This window comes from Sebastes fasciatus, chromosome 13 (genome assembly GCF_043250625.1).
Source record: "Sebastes fasciatus isolate fSebFas1 chromosome 13, fSebFas1.pri, whole genome shotgun sequence".
NCBI classification, from domain to species: domain Eukaryota; kingdom Metazoa; phylum Chordata; class Actinopteri; order Perciformes; family Sebastidae; genus Sebastes; species Sebastes fasciatus.
Genome location: NC_133807.1, coordinates 28,311,423 through 28,333,735, shown reverse-complemented (window position 1 = coordinate 28,333,735; position 22,313 = coordinate 28,311,423). Strand labels below are relative to the sequence as shown.

The 22,313-nt window shown below is 44.4% G+C and overlaps 2 protein-coding genes across 2 annotated transcripts in view; one reads left to right on the top strand and one right to left on the bottom strand.

The window, feature by feature from the left end:
* Nucleotides 1–4,634, top strand: part of vasnb (vasorin b) — a 28,830-nt gene extending 24,196 nt beyond the window's left edge. Inside the window, exon 3 of the mRNA XM_074656682.1 lies at nt 598–4,634. Coding sequence (XP_074512783.1) covers nt 605–2,683 — 2,079 coding nt within the window. The 5' untranslated portion in view covers nt 598–604 and the 3' untranslated portion in view covers nt 2,684–4,634. The remainder of the gene's footprint in view (nt 1–597) is intronic.
* The window catches only part of coro7 (coronin 7), a 139,667-nt gene that overhangs the window by 62,336 nt on the left and 55,018 nt on the right, over nt 1–22,313 (bottom strand). The window lies entirely within an intron of this gene.

Below are 22,313 nucleotides of genomic sequence, written 5' to 3'. Positions count from 1 at the left end.
GGTTAACTGCGACCCTACTACAACCACAGTGTGTGCAGTACAGTAAATAGCAGTGGGTGGGCGGCTTACAACACATATTATCATACATGTGTGGCTGTGCATGTACTCATGCATGTGCACATAGCCATCATTAGAAACAACGGTTTTGGCATCCCGCAATACTATCTATTACACAGATCATCGCAGGAAGAATGTGGCACTCCTTTAGCCAGAAAAGCGTGGCAAGACGCCACTATGTCAATTTTTTCCCAGAGTTTAGCAGAAAACTCCCTCTGAAGCCTGAGGTCACGGCTACAGCCCTATTGTTTGAGAGACCTTGTGACAAAAGACTGCCTTTGATCACTGGCTATGCATAGTTAAACCTTTGATAGTAATCTCGCTCTTTGAAACACATTAAAGAACCACGCACTGAATCAATAGCTGACCCAAGCTGGTTTAGAAAACTAGACGATATAGGGAGAAAAAATGCTTTGTTAAAGAAATCCAACATTATGCTGCAACCCTCCCACATTTCTTTTCTTAGCCCTAGTAATATTATGTGTACTACTGTATATTTCTCTGCAGATCACTGACAGTTTATATGTTCTCTTGTTTTAGGCTGAGCATGGAGAGAGAAAGAGTCTGCACCATGAAGGTCTTTCTCACTCCGCTGATGCCCTTCCTGCTCTTCCTCATCCTCCCCGATGGCACCTTGTCCAGCGACTGCCCGAAGGACTGCTCCTGTTCCACGCCAGAATCCATCTTGTGTTTCCAGAGACGCTCCTCTACCATTCCCGAGGGAGTGCCCCCATACACAAAAAGTCTCTACCTCTTTGCCAACGGCATTGAGGGCTTGAGAACTGAGGATTTTGATGGTATGGAGAACCTGGAGATGCTGGACCTCAGTCAAAACAAATTGACTGAACTTACTGACAGGGTGTTTGAACCTTTGACCTCTTTGAGAAACCTGGACTTGTCATCCAACCAGATCACCCACATTTCAGAGGAATGCTTCCAGGGTATGGCCCTGCTTGAGCGCCTTTATTTGTATAGTAATCATATCGAGACCATCCACCCTGCGGCCTTTAACGGCTTGGAGCACCTGCTGGAACTCAAACTGCAGGGCAACCAGTTGACATCCCTACCTGCTCTCTCAATGCCCCAACTACTGCTGCTGGACCTTCGCTTTAATGTCTTTCCAACCTTGGGTCCTTCAGACCTCCATACCCCAAACCTAGAGTCGCTCAAACTGGGTGGTGTGGGGCTCACCAGCCTGAATAAGGAGCTCATAGGTAGTCTAAAGAACCTCCACGAACTGGACATCTCAGGAAACCAACTGGAGTCCTTCCCCTCAGCACTACAGGAGACCCAGGGGCTGATTCACCTCAGCCTGGCTGGGAACCCGATGGGTCCTCTAAAGGTGCAGGACCTGCAGAACCTTGGAGAGCTGCAGGAGTTGGACATTAGCAGCCTCAGTTTGCAGGGCCTCCCTGAAGAGTTCTCCCAGCTCTTACCCCACCTCAGGAAGCTCACAGTGGCAGAGAACCCCTTCAACTGTCTCTGCACCTTAGCATGGTTCCCAAGGTGGCTGAGAGCCCAGAGCATCACCCTGGTGAGAACAGAGGAGACCCGCTGCCATTTCCCACCGATCAATGCTGCAAAGGTATTGGAAAGACTGGAGCACAGGGATTTTGGCTGTCCGACTACAACTACAGTCACCACTAGTACTGTCAAAACTACTACTACCCTGCCTGTTCCTGTCACTACCTTCTCGAGTACTACTAGAGCTATTCCAGTCCCCAGGGCAAGTGACAACCCCACAGAAAACGATGATGACCTTCCCCTGCCCCCTGTCCCTGCATCCCCAAGTAGCAGCAGCATGGACCCCGGTGAGGAGCCGCATTTCTGTCCCCCTCACACCTGTCTGAATGGGGGTACTTGTCGTTTGGACCAGCACGGTCAGGTAGAATGTACCTGTCCACATGGCACCTCTGGCATGTATTGTGAAGTCCAAAACCAACACCCACCTTCACCACCTGAAGATGCCATCCCCATGGCAACTGTCAGCGCCGATGCACCAGACATCAGCTCGCATCAAGCAACCGCAACCTCAATCCTGCTGGACCTGCACCGCTACATTGAAATGCGGCCTTACATCCGTGGAATCCGCCTAACCTACCGCAATCTCTCTGGGCCGGACCGCAGGCCGATTCAACTCAGCCTGCCGGCATCCTTCCCAGAGTATAGACTCAGAGGCCTGAAGCCCAACTCCACCTACACTGTGTGCGCCAGTCCACTAGGTGCACCTAGTGGCATGGACAGTGTCTGCACTGAGGCCCATACGGTTGCAGAAAGCAAGGGCCCTGACGCACAGTTTGATGACAAGAGGCTGACTACTATGCTGGTGCCTGCGATTGCCATCTTGCTACTGCTGATACTGATAGCAGTAGCAGTGGGAGTGGTATGCTATCTTCGCAGGAAGAGGGCCAAGGGCCACCTGGACCTGGACTGTGAGCCCTCCCAGCTAGAGCTGGATGGAGTGAAGGCTGGTTTGGACAATGGGGCACTGCCTCAAAAACAGCCCCAAATTTTGATCCCTGAACCTGCTGTTCAGAACGGCAATCTGGAATATGAGGTGTTGCTACTACAGGACCACTGTACATCAAATAACAATATGACTTCACACAAGCCTTCCTACTTTTGACACCTGGCTTTGACTACTCAGAACTAAAGGAGGATTTTAATTCTTCAACTCTGTTGTGAAAGACAGAGATTGCTGTTGTGAAAAATGGAGGACACAGTATCAGCCAGAGAGACTGGACATATATTGAACTCAATGCCCTCCTGTTGTCTAAGCAGACATTAAACAAGTTCAAAAGCATTTGTTTTGACTTTAAAAAGCATCGAAAGTGCCTCTACTCCATTCACATGCTGCATCCTGCTTCAATAATACTTCCTCACTCACATTGCTGGAATGGCAACCTCTCAGCTCCCAAGCTGTGATGGTGGGACTATGTGGTCATTGGCTGAAACCTACAGTATAGGGGTTAAGGGACATGGTGACCTCAGGCCCTCCTTTATCTGCTCATAAAGGAGAGTGCACTGAAATAGGGTTGTGCTGCCCTTTCTCCATCACAACAGCCCAACTAAACACTATCAGCAATTGTCTTTGCTGCATGTTGTAACTCCTCAGTGCTGCCCCAAAGAGATCAGTGCTTGCTTTGAATGACCGTTAAGACACCAAAATGAAGTCGTGCAGAGAAAATAGCTGATGCTTGTATTGCTTTATTTGGCTCTTGTAATTTTTGTTTTGTTTTGTATATATGTTTTTTTATACCTGTGTCTTTATGTTATTTTTTTTTACTGTGCAACATTGTGACTGTTAACAGCTCTGTAAACCCCCCCCCCACCTCTTGTGACTAACAGACAAAACAGCAGATTAAAATCTTTGAAGATTAAAACTCGTTTGGTACCAGCAAAGTCAATCAAAGGGCTTTGCCCCCAGAATGTCAGACAGTCTAAGTAGATGTGAGTCTGGACAGACTCGAGGCTAAATCCCCCCCTTCTCGATTCTGAAGCCCTCAGCCTGCTTTGCCACCACGAAGCGAGAAGGTAAGCAGGATTACAAAAAGGTACAGAGGGAAGCAGTTGAATGAACCCCTTCTGTTTCATTGCTGCGCCGTGTTTCGATACAGTTTAGAGCTCGCCTCGATTACAGTAAGCACTCACATGACTATACCACAGCACAAGAGAACTTCAGAGACGTTATTTATTATTTATATTCTCTGCAAACTCTATCTTATCCCTAAACCACAATTCATACAACATACTACTTAGCCTGGCCCACAACAAGCAAAGCAAATAGTGGTTGTGTATTGTGTTTCCCTTGAGTAAAAATAGCCTGCTCGGTGTAATGCTGTGCACATTTTCTCCTTGGCAAGGAGGGCCCCGGTTTTGCTCACTTGCACCTAACAAGACTTTGGAAAGACCAGATGCACAAGAGAAGCAAACTTCTTCATATTGTTGTGTAGAGCACAATGACAATTGCAAAGTGGGAGATCCACAGGAAGGTTATTATGCCGACACAATGTGCTGAGATCCAAATCTGTGAACATAGGGCAAAGAAGGACTCAAGGTAACCTTTTGTGTGCATGTGTGAGCATGTGAGTGTGTGTGTGTGAGAGTGTGTGTGTGTATGTGTGTAGATCTGTCAACCTCAGTGATAATGCAAGTACGTGTTCTGTCTTGTGCAAAGACCTGCAGACGTCAAGTTACTATCAGTTACCCCCCTCTATCTGCCCTCATGCCTAGGAGTACATTAAACCCCAAACACACCAAAGACACATCTGTGATCACATCTGTAAAGTTACCTACAGTACCCACAGTGTTCCCAGCGCACAATTAACAGTTCCCTGCCAACAAGATGCCTTGACAACCCACACAAACAAACAATCAAGCAATGCAACTGGAATATTTGTCTGTAAAATAGAATACATTGAAGATAACCCAAACTATTTTCGATGTGATTATTAATTTTTCCCTGTTTATTTTGGGAAGCTCTTTGTTGTCATTCGTTGTTGTTGTTTTTTTTTATTTTGTGAACTTATTTGTACAAGTGGAAAAAGTGATATTATCATTAAATGAATATCCAAAAATATAAACGGACCGAGTTGTCTTTTTTTGTTGTTAGTTTCCACCTTTTGCGTGTAAGAGGAAGGATTAGATTGACAGGCAAAGTGGGGGGATTATATTTGTCATTAACTTCCCTTTCCTTTTAAGCCATCACTCAACAGGGCGAGGGGAGAGATCCCAGGAGGGGGAGTCCAGGAAAGAGAAGGGAACAAAGGTACAAGTGCAGGTGTGATTATGCTGGATATAAGATAATCATCCACACATTAGTCAACTTGTCTATGTGTACATGTGCAAATTAATTTCAATAGTGGTGCAGTGCCAAACATCTACATAGACATTTACATTCATGTGAGAGTATGTCAGACTCTCGCTCCCTCTTTAAAGAGGACCTATTATGCTTTTGTGGTTTTTCCATTTCCTTTAGTGTGTTGTATAGTTTTTAGCATGTAAAAGGTCTGCAAAGTAATAAAGCCCAAAGTCTACGCCAAAAGGGGGTCACTCTCCCCCACAGAAACACTGCTCCTGTACTGCTTGAAAAACCGTGCCGCCTTTTTTCCGTAACGTGGTGATGTCATCAAGTAAGACATTTGCATAACGGCTAGTTTGGCACACCCTCAAACAAAGCTAGTTAGAGCGGAGCTATATGAGAAAAGTAAAGTGTTTTTTGAACATTAAAGCATGCAAACATGTTCCTAAAATACAAGTATGCACCTGAAAATGAGCATAATAGGTCCTTTTTAATGTCTGTACAGCCTAATAACAAAACTAAGAGAGGCTGTTCTTTGAGTTAAATGCTAACTTCAGCATGCAAACACGCTCACAATGATAATGCTAAAATGCTGATGTTTAGCAGGTATAATGTTTATACCATGAACACCATCTTTATTTAGTATCTTAGCATGCTAACATTTGCTAATTTGCAATAAACACAAAGTACGGCTAAGGCTGATGGGAATATCATTATTGGTCATAAAACAAAGTAATGGACAAATTGGATATTTGACCTGATGGTGGCACAAGCGCGAAAGTCTGGGGATCTCAAAAGTGATCACATTTGAACCTTAGGGGGGCTTGAATGTATATAGAAATGTTCATGGCAAGCCATCCACAAGTGCCATCAAAGTCATAAGTATTCATCTTCTGGGAACCTTAAATGTCCATCCATCTGACAGCTGTCAAGATATTTCAGTAAAAGCCAACCAACAGTGCCATCCCTAGAGTGCCGCTAGCATGGGTACAAATTGTTAAATCGTTCATCTCTAATTTACAATAATAATTAATGTGTAAGTGTTCTATAAAAGTAAGTGTTTCTCTTTGCTACAATCAACAGTGCACCACCCTTTTTTTTTTACAATACTGTTTAATGTGTGCTTTCAATTTGTAATTCTTCCTTACCAGCAGTGAGCTGGAGGCAACATGGAAATAAAGATTATGATTGAAAACACTCCGGTTAAGGTTGTAATTGGACTTAACCATTGTGAGTGACTCACTGGTCTAAGCCTAATGAGTGAGCATTGTTTGCAAACCCACACAATAAACAGGCTGACCACCCATGTGTTTTATAGGTAGGATGCTGGTAGGGGATTGATGCAGCATGCACGCACAAACACGCCCACGCCTACAAACAAACGCACGCACGCATGCATATACTGGTCCATAGCTGGGGGGCTGTTGTGCAAGGTCCCATGCTAACAACACAAACACATAAAACAGCACCACTCCTGTCATGGAGGCCCTATTATGTCAATTTGCTCAGAGAGCAAACTTCCTAGAGGAATATCCGGACAAACAACGCACCCCCTGGAGATCTTCTTTGTCCTTCATCAAGTGTTTTAACCTCCAAGTGTCCTGATTTTGAAGTTGTAAAGGAGTTTAGCCTGTTTTAGCCTAATCTGTTGATTATTTTCTTGATTAATTGATTAGTTGTTTGGTCTATAAAATGTCAGAAAATGCTGAAAAAATGACGATCAGTGTTTCCCAAAGCCCAAGATGACGTCCTCAAATGTCTCGTTTTGTCCACAACTCAAAGATATTCAGTTTTCTGTCATAGAGGAGTAAAGAAACCAGAAAATATTCACATTTAAGAAGCTAGAATCTGAGAATTTAGACTTTTTGTTTATTAAAAAATGACTCAACCCAATGAATCGATTATCAAAATAGTTGGCGATTAATTCAATAGTTAATAACTAATCGATTATTGTTGCAGCTCTAATGTATGTATGTCTGTCCTTCGAGTTACTCGACAACCGTTCATCCGATCGACTTCACGCTTGGCGGGTGTATTGCTGAGGACCGGAGGAAGTGCGGTGTCGAGTGTGAGGTTGTTTGGAAGAGCGGTTCTCAATAAAAGATGCAAGCAGGCCGATAGAGTAAGATAGAGAGTACAATGGATGGGGCTTAATTGTGAGCACATGTGTGTATACTAGAGGGACTCCATGTAAAAGGACAGATAGGATACTGCACGTAGATGATGTCAGATAAGAACAATACTTACAGCTGAAAGCATGCATGCATGTTTCTGCCCTTCTCCTCTGTACAGGCATCTGCAAATGTTCATGTAGGTGAGTAAGAAGAGGAGAGGGGGAACAGTGTGTGTGTGTGTGTGTGTGTGTGTGTGTCTCCTTTCCTTCCATAAAACAGTCCCTCTTTTCTTCCCCCGGCTTTAAGAGAAACCTGGTCCCTGGATGGGGTCCAACTTTGACGCTCACACTCACAGCCTGCGCTGCTCAATGGCCCCTATTGTAGTTTCAAGGGACCCTTTTTCACTATCATCAACCCCAAAAAATTCCACACGGAATTACTTCCGAGTAACCATTTTTTCTCTTCCCTCCTCCCCGTTTCTCTCTCACTTGTTATTTTTTTGTCTCTAATTTGTTTCAAAATTCAGGGCTGCGAGAAAGCAGCCAAATGTGTTAAAAGCACCGAGTCACGTGGCTGCAAGTAGCGTTTGTATTTCCTCTACGCTTCTCAATCTTTTATTCAAATAACTTTTTTTATGTCTCTTTCTGCCTCTCTTTTTTCCATCTTCCAAATATCCCTCCGGCCCACACAGCACAGCTGACCTCCCAGTAACCTCAAACCATCTCTCCAAACTCGGTCAACAGTATTTACAGTCAGCAGTTGGGGGCATGAAATTAACTCCAAAAAAATCACAAGATGAAGCGTTGAAAAAAAAAGATGGCAAACAAATGACTTTTTCCATGATACAAAAAAGGTTGATGCAAGTAGCAGAAGATGTTGACTGCTTTATCAAATCTGACAGTTTTTTAAATTTCTCCCAACACAAATTTGAAGCTCTTGAGCTGCATTCAGTTTCTGAGATGTTGCTACGTGCTAATCAACGAGCGCCAAGGATTTTTAAAAAAAGGGAATTGAAGCAGCAGAGTAAAAGAGTTGAGAAGGCAAAGAAGAGCTGAGTAGTGAAAACACACCACCACTTTGTTTTTGGAACCTGGTTCTCTGGCTCCAGTTTTTGGCCCTCTATTTTTCCCTACAGTACTCGCTCCAGCTCTCCTGCCCCACATCCCACCTTCCCTCCCTCCACATCTTTCTGAAGTACTAATAACAGACGAAGGGTGGTGTGCCACCGGTTCCTCTCCATGCCATACAGCTGCCAGTCTGTGCCAGCAGATGGCCCAGATGCTGCTCTGACAAAAAAAAAAAAGCAGCGAGGGGAAAGATGAGAAGTGAGAAAAGAAGAAGAAGAAAAACAGGCAAAGAAAGCAAAAAGGAGGAATTTGACTTTGGTTAGTTTTTGGCAACATACATCAGCAGGCACACATGCAATTCATTTCACGTGCTGTTTAGTGTATTATTAGATATAAAAACAAATTGCAGTGTGATTTCCCCAGTGCAAATATTTTCTTCCTTCCTAGGCTTGTCATTTGTGTCTTTTTCAGTGATTGTCTCTCCCCTCAGCCGACATATAGACATATAGACCGAAGCGTCTCATTATCATTTCATACTGGAAGTGCACAATGCAAGCTGGCAGGTAAGTAATGTATAATAGGAGTAGGTCTGTGCTGGGCCAGCCTGTGGCCGAAACAAAATACAGTAAGCAACTGCCTTCGAAGGGCCACGTCCATTCCTGGGGGGGCGCCGTATTTTTGCGTTTATGAGGCTCCGAGGATATCAGTTTAGTGTTTAACACTAACCAGCTGCAGAGAAACCTGGACACCTTATCCTAGAGGCTGATCTATTATTATTATTATTCAGTTATGCCAATAACTACAATAAACCTGTAAATGTTTTCACTTTATCTTACTTATAATAGTTTAAAAATAATGAAAACAAAATACCCATCGCAAAGTGATGTCTGATGTTCATCCAAAAGTGCAAAACTCAAAGATTTATTATGATATATGACAAAGAAAAGCAGCAAATCCTCACATTTAAGGAGCTGGAACCAGAGAATTATTATTATTTTTTGCTTGAAAAATGACTGAAATAATTAATCAATTATCAAAAAAGTGTCAGATTTTTCGGTCGATTGGTTAATTTGAATTATCAGCTCTTCTTGAGTAGGTAGAACTGGGCGACAATTCAATTTGATAATTTATCGTCTTTCACTGGAATCGTATCGTGATGAAATCATCGAGATAACACAAACTAACTCAAATTTCTCAGAAAATCTGAATTGGTGCAGAAGTGTAGTTTTCTCTCAGAACACTTGAATTTCAATATGCTGAAAGGTTATTATAGAATTTTTGCCCAATGATGCCAAAAACTAGTTGCCTACTGAAGCTTTAATTAAGATGTAGAGAGAGGCCAAAGCTAAATCTGAGTTAGGCTGGTCCTACTGTCCTGTAGGTTTATAGAAGTAGGAAAGACAGTTAAGCTTCATGAGCACAAGGTGTTGAAAGACTCAAAGCAAAATATAAACACGAATGAGGAAACTAGTAATGAAGAATGATTATCCAACCAATGCTGTAAGATAAGAAGGGGAGGATGGAAAGAATTAGATGAAATTAAAGAGGTGGAGCGATGATGAAATGTGAGGGGAGAGAGAGGCGGAGGGACGCCGTCCAAGCACGGCCACATGCAGTGAAAAGCTTATCCGTCTTTGGAAATGTACTGACGAGAGGAACTGAGGGGTGGAGGGGGCGGCAGTTGTGGAGGTGTTGAGTGTGTGTGTGTGTGTGTGTGTGTGTGTGTGTGTGTGTGTGTGTGTGTGTGTGTGTGTGTGTGTGTGTGTGTGTGTGTGTGTGTGTGTGTGTGTGTGTGTGTCCAACAGACAGCAGTAGAATTAAAGAGCACCTAAACAGAACAGCCTGTCACCGCTGGAAAGCAACCCAAGTGTGCTTCTCATTTCAGAGGAATGGAGGGACGTTGGGTGGGGGAACTCTATTTATTCAGAAAAAAAAATAAGCAAATGAGTAATGGTATTAACGACGAGAGGAAAGGAGTGGAGTGGACAGAGAGGAGGTCATCGAGGGTGAAAGGGGGTGCAGGATGGGGGTGAAATACGAGCACATATTGGTTAAAAACCATGTTCCATAATCAAACATGCCAGAAGAGTCCAAATAAGCTTCCTAAGACCGGCAGATGAAGCTCGCAGCTCAAGCGTGGCGCTATCGTTTAAACTAATCAGATCCAGTTATTCAAGAGTAAGCACTTGTAAATAGCTTTTAGCTCCCTCCAATTTTACTGGCAGGAGGACACCACTTCTTGGCCTCTCCTTTTTTTTCTGAATTAAAACTAACTATAACCACTTGGATGCAAATGCACAATCCATTGACGAGAAGAATTAAACTCCCGTTTGAGGTTAAACAATTCCCAGGTCTTTCTGGGATGAGTGCAGAGAGGTCAGGATGTCAGGGGAAGGTCGCTTGCCTCTCATGTCCTTCGTAAGAAAAACAGCTGTGATGAGAAGTGACGGAGGTCTGAGCAGCTGTTCACGGAGCTAGTAGTTTAGAAACACCAGAGGCAAGTGAGGGGCCCCAATGTTAAAACTCAGCGGTGAACGATTGTCACCAACGGTTACAGTTGCCACACACTGGCGTCTGTTAGGCCTCAGGCCTCAGACAATGCTTTCTTGTTTGTCGTCGGGGGTCCAAAACCTCAACACGTCCAACCAAAACCATGTCCAGACAAAAGAAAGAGGATCACAAGACGAGCGACAATAACAGAGCTGTCATCATTTCTGGGATGCCTAAGAATCCTCCTCTGGTTACAGCTCTGTTTGTTATTTGAAAGCATCTTTCATCACGTACACGGACACATCAGAACTGCTGGAACTCGGTTGAGGAGGCAAAAAAATTGAAACTTACTCTACAACAAAGCATCTCTGTCTGATGGATTGTGTGTTTGCACATTTGAGAGAGGAGAGAAACAAAGGATAAACAATCATTAACCTCCTGTGACTGGACACAGCGATGCATTAAAATGACCATGGGGTTTGTGATTTAATAAAGTCACTGTGAGGGGCCACATGAAGGGGGGGGGCATCAGCAGGAGTCTTGACACCGCCTGCTCGGCAGAGTCCCCCGCTACGGATTAAAACAATATTACTCAGCGCATTATTTCATCTCACCAGATCAGCAGAGCAAACATACAGTATTACACACACAATGACTTTTAAGGTTAAACCACAGACTGTATATAAAGACAGAAGACATGACAGCTCCCGAAAAGTGAAGCCAAAACATCTGGATCGCCCCCTGGTGGCTGGTTGCAGTATAGATCATGATGCCCACCCCCTCTATCTTAGTGATTGGGACATGGGCCAAACTAGAAAGACAAAGTACACGTCAAATAACTTTTTACGAAAGATGATTTCGGTCATTTTAGGAAGTTCTTATCTCGCGGATGTATGTTCAAGTGTTAATTGTTCTGATAAGTTTTGTTTTAATTAGTTATTTGATGCTATAAAAAGAGGGTTAAAGCTATGATTGACTGCTGCTCTGAGTAAAGTAGTCGCGCAGCCGGGGGCTCGGGAAATGTACGAGAGAGGAGATGTAACTTTAACTTTACATAACCGTCACCGGTCTGTGTAATAACACATATGTGAATTTGATCATCAATGTAGTTATAGAGATATTATGGTTAGTTGTTGTGTCTTTCTAGCCAAACAGCTACCGTGGTGCTAACGTAGCAGCTAGGTATCTCATGCTAACAAGCTGCGGCCATGCTCAGCTCGTTATTGGCTCGGGTGGATGTGTGGGCGGGACCTCGATACCGCGATGCAGCTCCCGTATCCACGATATTTTGGCTTCACTTTTGTACAGTGGGAGGAAGTGGAGACGCGTCGTCCATCTATATATACAGTCTATGTTTTAAACAGAGATGATTGTTTGTGATATGCTGTAAAAAGTAATGCAGTACTGAGTTCAGGTCAGGTAAAAGCAGATGCTGAGTCTGGCGTGCTATTAAGGCATCATTTCCTGTTTATTTATTTAAGTGCAGCTGCTCCCTGCTGTTGTGGATATATATTGAAGACAAAAATCCAAAATGCCATTAAAAAACTATAGTTGCAATTACAGCTTTTAAATCCAGATGTAAATATTTTAATAAGAGCCATACGAGGCATCTGGAGCTGATCTCAACAACTAAAACAAGACAAAACAATCTCTCGTGCACTTCTTCTTTCAACGGGAGGCAAATTATCTGGACATAGAAACCATCATCTACTATTTCCTCTCTCCCCCTCCCAGTTATTCCTCCATTTCTCATTGTTCCCCAGACATACAGCAACATTTAAGAGTCAAAAACCCGCAGCACAAACAAAACAGCAGAAGCGTGACGTCCACAACTTAAGAGCAGCGCACTGACGAGGGGAGAAAGCCAGCCGAGGCCTTCGGGGGCCAAGCATCTATCCCCCCTTAAGACACCAGCAGACATTCATCAAACATTGCTGTGTACACATCCTGCGCTAACTTCCAAACTCTACTTGCATCACGACTGGCTGCGCTGCTGCGGTGTATATACACATCTGCAGATTCCACGTTGTTTGTGGCTGGAGCTCCTGTGTAATCTCAAACTGAGCTGAGCTACGCTGTAAGGTGGGTGGGCACATTACGGGTACGGGCAAGCGAGGAGAAGAGAAACATTCCACTCATTTCATTAGCTCTACCAACACCAATGCAAATAGGTATACCTCACATATTGGGAAATAAAGTAACACCAAGTATTGTATAGGTTGGCACTTAGGTGTGGGATACTGTATGTTATTCAAATGGTTTCTTTCTACACCGTTGGAGCACTGTGTGTGTGTGTGTGTGTGTGTGTGTGTGTGTGTGTGTGTGTGTGTGTGTGTGTGTGTGTGGTGAGTGGAGGGTGGCGACAGGCACGGATTATGTGCCTGTAATCCTTTTCATCACAGTAGGTGCTCATGGTGTGTATGTTGTAGACAGCATGATTTACATACGTCTCTAACAGGATGGGAAACCCTCCCCCATGTGTCAACGGGTGGATTAGATGCTACAAATACGTTTTTGTAAGTTTTCCTGCCGTGTTTCCATGCACAAAAGTTGGAATAATATCACAAAAAGCTTTGAAACGATGACGTAACGGACTAACAGACGTGTTAAATGATCACATTAAACTACGTGTGTGCGCGTGTGTGCGTGCCGTCCTAATGTGTTCTGGCACAAAGGTTGACTTCAGTAACCCACGTCCGTCACACTAATTCCATTTCCCCCCCAAACACACATCCACACCCAGCCCAAACACAAGCGTCCACTGGCAGATCGTAATAATGGCCGTCTCAAACATCCTGCTGCCACAGGGCGGAGGCCACCTGACCTCTGACCCCTGCGCGTGAACTCTAACTCTACACAAATGGACCGTCAACTTCCGGCCAACAAACACCTGTTTGTTTCTAACCGCTAATAACACTCAGAGGGAGGGATGTGAGTCATTACGCTCAAACACGCTAAATGTTGATCTGCTAATCCCGTCCGTTGGGAGGGTCTGGACAGTCACAAGTGTCTGGCTGCTGATTAGTAGTGAGCTGGTGAATGAGTAGCAGACCAGGATAAGGCTGATTTTTACAGACTGTTGTCTGGTAATTAGAGTGCTGGTTTACATATCCTGAGCAGTCGGGGCAGAACAGGGACAAAGACACACAGACGCCCCCTTTAGAGATCTGAAGTCAACAGTGTTAGAAGCCTTTTTACAAGAACATTTGTCTCTGAAGTAAACTTTGACACGCCAGCTTGTGCAAACTCAAACATGCTTGAAATAAACAGTATTAATGAACAAGGTAGATCCTGTTGATGATGAAGATTACAGAACACTGAAAGTTTGAAATATTGCAAAAATAAGAACGTATAAAATTTCCGACAATTTGCAAGCAGTAAAATGCGGTAATTCGCATTCGAATTTTCCGTTGCGAAATCCGTTCCATTTTCGTCAATGAGGCTCAATTACTTTCCTCCGATATAATGCCGTGTCCACTCCACTCCACACAATAAAAACACAGACAGAGAATGTCTAAGAGGCTTATGTTAACTACACAATACGTAAACTAATCGGACCCAAAATGTGATGCTAACACTGACGCTAGCTGTTGTGGCTAGCCCCGTTCTGTGACCAACACATAACATTAGCAAGTGCATATCAGCTACATTACTATCTTCATCGTATCCCAGCTGCGGGGCGATCTCAAGCCATATATTGTCCTTTATTTGGTTGTTGAGGTAGTAGTGTTTGTCGTACATTATTGGATGTTGAGAAGGGACCAATAGACACCAATAGTCCGAAAAATGTCCAGTTGGACCGAAAAAAAAGCCCATTTGTCCGACAGTGCGTTACCCCGAAAACAAACGTGCATTGTTCCAAGGCCCCGAAAATGCTTACTCTCCGTGCAACAAACAGAAGCACATGGCTAATTATTATGCAGAATGACGACGATCAGTTGAAATAAAAGGTTTTTCCTTGGTCAAGCATTGTGTTTCTGCAGGCAGAAATCCGCTGAAATCGAGGTCCGTCTGAATATTTTCCCCCCGGTACAAATGTTCCGTGAGGGTATGCAAGCATTCATAAGAACCCACAAAATAAATTTACGTGCACATTTTTTGGATGAAAATCTGTGCTTAGTGTGAAACAGCTTTTATTGTGTAATTCTTGTAGTTCTGTGTGATTTCATTATGTCAAATAAACTCTACTAATTATACATGTTTGCTTTTTGTTTATCTCCCCCACAGCTCAGCTCACGAGTCGAATGCTTTTCGATAACCGAAACTGTTTTCAGAAGTGTAACTGTTTGCAGCTGCATTGCCAAGCAACAACACCACATCTGTCACATAAAAAGTAAGAAATGGTCATTGCAAAGGATTTGCAATCTGACGCAAGTCCACGCAAGTTGATTTTCACGCTGGACTGATCGACTCAATGCTATGTTTTGGTAAATGATAGGCGGTAATTTAAAGTATACACAATTTGTATTTCATGAGCTAAAACATGCAAAACCACCAGTATGGGCCTATAAGTATATGGCCTCAGCTCTTCACTGCCTCAGTATGTGGACCCGAAACCACAGCCGACCTCTGTCTGGTCCAGTTGTAGTGACGGAGGCAAACGGCCACTTACAGCCCACAGCTCTCCGGGGCCTGGCCAGGGTCGGAGAGGGCATTCCTTGGAGAGACAGAGGGTGCTGCGCCGGGCTGGGTGGTGCGATGGTCACAACAGCGCAGTGAGAAACTAGCCACCGCACAAGACAAACATAAACAGGGACACCCGCTGGGCAGGCTGACGCCGCGTGCCTGTGTGGGTGCCGGCCAGCCCAGGCTGTGGCCTAGGGGGGGGTGTGGGCATGGCGGCTGTGCACCCCGGTGGGCACCCCGAGTCGATGGGTTCACCCCAGTGGAAAGTCTGCATCAGCCCGCACAGAGACCGCTGTGGCGGAGAGAAGGTAGCGATTCACCAGAACCCCCCCTCACTAATGTAGCCATCACTTCCCAAGCGACCACAAGCTAAATGTATCCTCCATGCACAGCAGAAAATAGCATAGCTGTGGGGAGGGCGAGAGGCGAGAGGCGAGGGAGAGGAGTGGGGGGGAGGCTGATACAAAGACATAAAAGTAGAGGGTTGAGATGGAGGACGGAGAAGTGATGAATGGACAAAATAGGAGTTATTATGGTGTGACCAAAGAGGGAAACAACTTCATAAAACAAAGGAATGTATATCGAAAGCAAGATAAGACGTGAAGACAAGTGAAGGGGGATCTAAAAGATGGATGGAGCACTCCTGAAAAAGAGTAAACGACAGCAGACAGATGAAGAGAAGAGGGAGGGGGGGGGGTCTCCAGTTCAACCACCACATATTTTCCCTCGAAAAGGGATATAATTTACACAAACCCACTAAAAGGTCAGGAGCAGAACACGCGGTGCCAACTCCATCCCGGCAGCCAACACATTTTTTTCTTCCTCTTTCCTTTTCTGTCCGTCTCTCTTTCACTCTCTATGTCGGTCGGTCTCTCTTTCTGTCTCTCTTTCCATCTATTTTTATGGGCTCCAATCACTGTGGACTTTATGTTGGGAGATGCTCGTGTGTGTTTGTTATTCAAAGGCCGTGTGTCTTTTAGCAGTCTTGGTTTCTGCAGCGTGTGGTTGGCAGGAAGTGGTGTTCCACTCCAATTTCAACGTCGTCTCGCATCCCCCCATCGCCGTTACGGTCAAAACACAGAGAGAGGAAGGGAAGGGGAAAAAAAAAACAGCAAAGGTGGAATGGGCACGACATATAGGCCGGGGAAAGGAAGGATTCAAGACATAAAGGCTTTGGGACCAGGGGTGCAGGTAAAAGTGGTCAGATCATCAGTGTTCTTCACTCAGATACCACTTGCCTGTTAATGTTATCTCCAGTATAGCTGTTTTCATTCACATATTTTTATGCGTATTCTTAAGTATCGCATTAGAAAAGCTCGATGGAAACAGCTAAATTTCCTCAATTGCGAAAAAATGGTTTTATGCTCACTTGAGGTGTTTTTTGCCTTTACTGAAAAAGAGTTGATGAGCTACATGGGTTATGGAAACGCCTTTACCGAATAAATTCTGATGTAGCAAACATGACTGATCCGCTGTTTCCGGCATCTTCTCGGATCCCATAACATGAGAATGATTGTCTTCCTCTCCGGACAGCAGGAAACATGACCAATACTAGCTGATGTGACAGGAGAATTACAACTTGCCTAATTGAAAGAAATTCCTGAAAGGCCGCTCTCCATTTTTCTCCTGTAGATGGTTAGACGGACAAGCTGACTTGTTTTGTTTCCGGTTTGCTAACTCTACTTCTTCTTCTACTCTGCTTACTGGAAGATTACAGCCATGCGGAGCCTATAGATCCAACTTTGGATCAAACTACACTGTAGCCGAATTTATTCGCTCCAAACCAGTTGATGATAAACTGCCAAATTTCTTTGTTTGCGACGTTTCAAAAGATCGCTTAAAATCAGCTTGACAATTGTATGGAAACATGGCTGTTGACAGCAATCACATTTTTTTCACTGAGAAAGGAGAAAGCTGGGAGTGAAAAATAAAAACCTGGAGACCAACACTATCCCAGGACAAAGCTGCTCAAGAAAACACTGTGGAGACACGACCTCTTCCTCTAACGAACACTCAACAGAGCAGCAGACTGTCATTTCTGAAGGTTGGACGAGGTCAGATCAAAGTGTCAAGACATCTGTTGACAAAAGACTGGTGTTGAAGTTTAGAAGACACAAATGACTGAATTTGCAGCATGTGTTTATGCGCGTGTCTTAGTTTGCACAGTAGTTGACCGCGGAGACAGTGCGCAGCCTGCCAGCTCGCAGCTGCGAGTCCCCGCAGTGGCGGTGGACCGTGGAAGCACCACGATGTGTGGGGAACAGTTAAGAATAATACAGGCCACCTCACCAGCGCACGTGCGTATGAATTTCTATCGCCATCCGTCCGTCGAGCCAGCAGTCCAGTGCTAATGAAAGGTTTGCTCCTCTAGAGCGCCACCCAGGCAGGTCGGAGTGAAAGACCCAGCAGCTCCCCAGCTTTGTCCCTTTGGCCTCCGAGGAACAAGTGGTCCCTTAAATATTTCCCTGCAACTGGGCCTCCCTCTTTTCTCCGGGCTGGCCTTTTGGTCAAACATGTTTGTCTAAAGGTGCTTTGTGAAGGAGTTGCTCTTTCAGTCTCACTCCAAGACCCAATCCACACAGCTGGCTTAGAAAGAAACCCACTGCAAAGGAAAAACTGCAGGATACAGTAAACATGTAGGTAGAAAACTGAGCAGGCTTTACAATGCCTGCTTTTCAGTTTCAAAACACTCCCTCTACTTCCTGGTTTGGAAGGAAACTAGAAGCTAAAGCGAGAAACTGAACTGAACTGAAGAGCAACAGAAGAAGTGGAATAAACACTATTTGTTTTAAAGTCTACTATCTTGTTAAAGTATCACCTGCACCGTGCCTGAACGCATGGCTAAACAGAGACATGGGTGATTAAGTTCATGTCACTCCACCTGTCACATCCTGCTGAGTGATGATGAATACTGTTTGGCGATGGTCTGCGTGTGCTGAAAAAGGTAAAGAAAATGGCAGACGCGTCCAGGCATGTATGCGTGTACGACAACGTGGCACATACTATGAGAATGCATGTATGTGTGTGTGTGTGTGTGTGACTGACCTATCCAGCTTTCTGCTAGGAATGCAGCCTCTCCAGCTCATGGTTGGGCAGCTGTGTGAGAGACACCTGTGCCCCAAATGCCCTCAACACACACACAGTCAAAGTAAATTGGAAGAGTGCCCCTATTGGGGTTAATGGCGTTGCCAAATCTCTCCCTGTGTCCCCCATACACACATTTCAATGGACAATGCAGGACAGGAACTACTTTAAGGTGGCTTTCACAATGGAATCAATGGATGAGGAAATGCACAGACTTCATGGGAGATGGCACACCACATCATCCATGTAGGTCTGTTTGCCTGCACCAGTGATTGCAGAAACAAACACACAATTTAACAAATGGAAATGGCAGGTTAACATGCTACATAGGGCTGTGCAATTAATTGAATTTCAATTATGAAAACAAGATAATCAACAAAAAACGAATATTGTGCCGCATTCCGTTTCGCAATGACGCTCTCGTTTTGTCTTGTGTTATAAATCCAGCGCACCCCTTTCCTTTACAGCGGTGTCTACCCGGCGCTGGCCCTCGTATTTCCTCCATGGTGGTGCTCCGTGACTGGCTCTAGGTTGGCTTGGAAGGGCCCGGGGTGAAGGTGGCGCTTTACAGCACTTGTCACCCGGACCTCGCCGCTTAGTACTTGCCGTGCCCTCTCTCCCTGCTGCTCCCAGCGCGACTGTCAACCGGTACAGACTGACCTCAGTGCGGCGATGTCGCCAACCCACTCGACCCATCTTTTTTTGGTGTCATCACCGTTCATATCTATACAACCAATGTGGTAAAGATTAAATTGTTTAATAAAGCCCAAACTTGTTGCACAAAGTTCTTATAGCCTGTTAATTTAGCTCTCAAAGTGCACCAGATTGATGCATTTAACTTTAAAAATGTAGGCTACAAAACTTTCTTTCTAAATGCATGTTTCTAAAAGTCATTGAGTAGTTGTGTTAAACGTGAGCATGGCTCACAAACCCCCGCTCACTGCTTGACCCCTACTGAAGTAGGGGAGTAGTCAAATGCTCAATGTGCAGCTGTAAGTTGAAGAAAATCAAAGTTTTTGGCCAAAATTTCAAACATTTTGGGCACCCTGGACTTCTAATCCCCAAAAAGCACAGCTAGACCACACTGTCAACCATCATACCAAATTTGAAGTTCCTAAGTTAAGTAGTTTCCGAGTTCTGCTCCGGGGAACAGAAGTGTACGGACTCGTGAACGGACAGAAGGACGAACACTGAGCGCTATATAACCCCGACTATGTTGTCGGATTCTTCTTGTTATGATTCTTGCCATGATCGAACAGCACTAAAGCTAAATGAGTCTTGTAGTGTACCAAGGAAGTTTCTCTAAATCAACAATCACGATGACGTCTGCTTTCCTCATCTTTTGTGGCCAGATGAAAAAAGTATCAGACAAAAGAGGCACAATAGAGGGCTCCCAACTCTTACAAGACTCTACCTCCCACTTGTCCCCCCCAACTCTTCAGTCCCCTGCCACCGCAGCCTCGCACAAAGCTTTCATACAATAGCTGACTGACTAATTGACCTCGGTGAAATAACGTTAGCCGGCTTCAAACAGAGCGCATTCAGTTGATGTTAGAGCAGGAAAGTCCACAGAGGTCTCCTCAAGAGCACACGGACTAAAGACCGACTGGTGTTCCCCTTGAGGGTCCTCCACCTTTTCTTCTCTTCTCCCACTCTAACTTGCTTTGCACAATGGAGAAATTATTTCCCTGGCCACCATCACCTCCTCAACTCTCCCACCAATTACATTTTGATGAAATGTTTTTAATCTGCTTAGGCCGAGTGCACTTGCACACACAACCTTTGGCAGGAAAACAGGGAGGCCGTGCAGGTGCAGAGCAGCTCTTGTTGTCATAACATTTCCATAGAGACGAGAGAAATCTCCTCTCTGTTGTCCACACACTGTGCAACACATAGACACATCTAGTACATACAAGTACAACACACCAACCTGCGTGTCTCAACCTCTGGTGCATCAACACAATTGAAACACAGTGAGGCTGTAGAGCATCCAGTCATATGACCAGTTATGTAATGAAAACACTTGTACACACACACACACACACCGACGGCATGCCTCAGCACTTTTCCCATTAAACTAAGCGTGGCATATTACTGCCGCCTCACTGACACTGACATGTTTCCACAGTGCGGGCAGACAAATGGGGCCACATGGGAAGTGACATCAGCCAGGAGCACATGTGGCCCACCTGCCACCGACCAATCACAGGAGCCTCTTCGTTGAAGACTTTCCTTCTGTTTTCTCGAGTTTCCTTTTCAGACGGCTGACCTGGTCTGCCCATGACGGCCAAGATCACTGGTTTCTATCATGGAAACATGATCATAAAAGAGAATACAATGAGCAGACAATCCACCTCGCCTGCTCTCTCTATTAAACGATAGGAAAAGTCGGCTCACTCAAACTCGCTTTAAAAAAAAAAAAGAAGAAGGATTTGCTGTTGTGCCAGATGTGGATGAGTGCTCTGCTGATGTTGCACAGACCATTTATACATGAGAAAAACCATTGGCTGAGATATTATAAGATTAGCTTTGGCATCACTCTTGGCAGTGAAATGTTGTTTCTGTTTTTGGCTGAATTTGAAATGAAACAATGACTGTGGCGTTCAAGATCCAAACATAATGGGATAATTGGCTGCTCAATCGTTTCTTGAGCAGGTGCACTTTATCATTGATTCATGCCATTGACCGTGTATAAGAAGTGGACGTAGTCACCGTGACGTCACCTATTGATTTGTGGACTGCCTTTTTGAAGCGTTGAGTTCGTCAATTTTGCCGTCGCCATCTTGGTTCTTTGCAACCAGATGTGACACGAGAAAGTGGAGCTAAGTACAACCGAATGCAGAATAAGACATTTTTAGGCGACCAAAAAGGTTATAATTAACTTTAACAAACTGAAAACACACTGTGAAAGTTGTAAGATGAAAACACAAACAACACCCAGACCGGACAACGCCGTGGTAGCGACCGGTCAGTCACAGGGTAACCACGCCCTAAAGCATCCCCTGCTTTATGGTCTGTTTGACTCTAGATGGGACCATAATTTACTAAATGAACATCATGCTGTATTGAAGAAGACTTGAAACTAGCGATTGAGACCATAAACTCATGTTTACAATGTTTACTGAGGTAATAAATCAAGTGCGAAGTAGGCTCATTTTCTCATAGACTTCTATACAATCAGACTTCTTTTTGCAACCAGAGGAGTCGCCCCCTGCTGGCTGTTAGAAAGAATGCAAGTTTAAGGCACTTCGGCATTGGCTTCACTTTTCAGAGCCGGATGTTTCTCACTGTTTCATGCACAAATTTGGATAACAACAGAAGAATAATTGGAATGGTGAAAACACCCTTTAAACCTGCCCAACCAATCAACACTCTCCAGGATGTAGATGTTACAAAAACTATTCTCAAGAGAGCATAATCTCAAGAGGGTTTTCCACAATATGCAAATCTCCAGTTAAGTCTAAAGCTTACAGTAGAAAGGGAAGTACTGCACAAGTACAGTAAGAAATCTACAGAGTTCTGCAGCAAAGTGTTGTGGACAGATGAGGCGAAGATCGACATGTACAGCACCAGAGGGATGGGAAGATTATAGCATGGAGGGGTAAAAAAAGGAACATCTCAAGATCCAACAAATACCACCTCATTTGTAAAACATGGGGGGAGGTGGCGTTTCACCTTGGTCACCTCTGACAGCAGTCGCAAGATGGATGCAGAAACATCTAGCCTGCTCAGACGTAAGCGAATGCATAGAAACTCATTGGACAATACAACATCATGCAGCAGGTCAATAATCTGAAATCCAACACAAAAATGCGGCAATTTTATTTCAATTATGTTTGGCCCACTAAAATTGAGTATAAAAATGTCCACAATATCCACATAGTTCGTCTGATGTGGATGTAAACGACTTCAAATTATTGCAATCTGCTAGAGTCCAGAGCCAACACATCATAAAATGTGTCCAATACTTATGGATTGCTGTGGGGGCTACAACCACTTTTGATCAAATGGATGTTGACATGTTAGAATTACCGCAAGTTTTATCTTGTTTTTTATCTTGTTTTTTATCTCGGA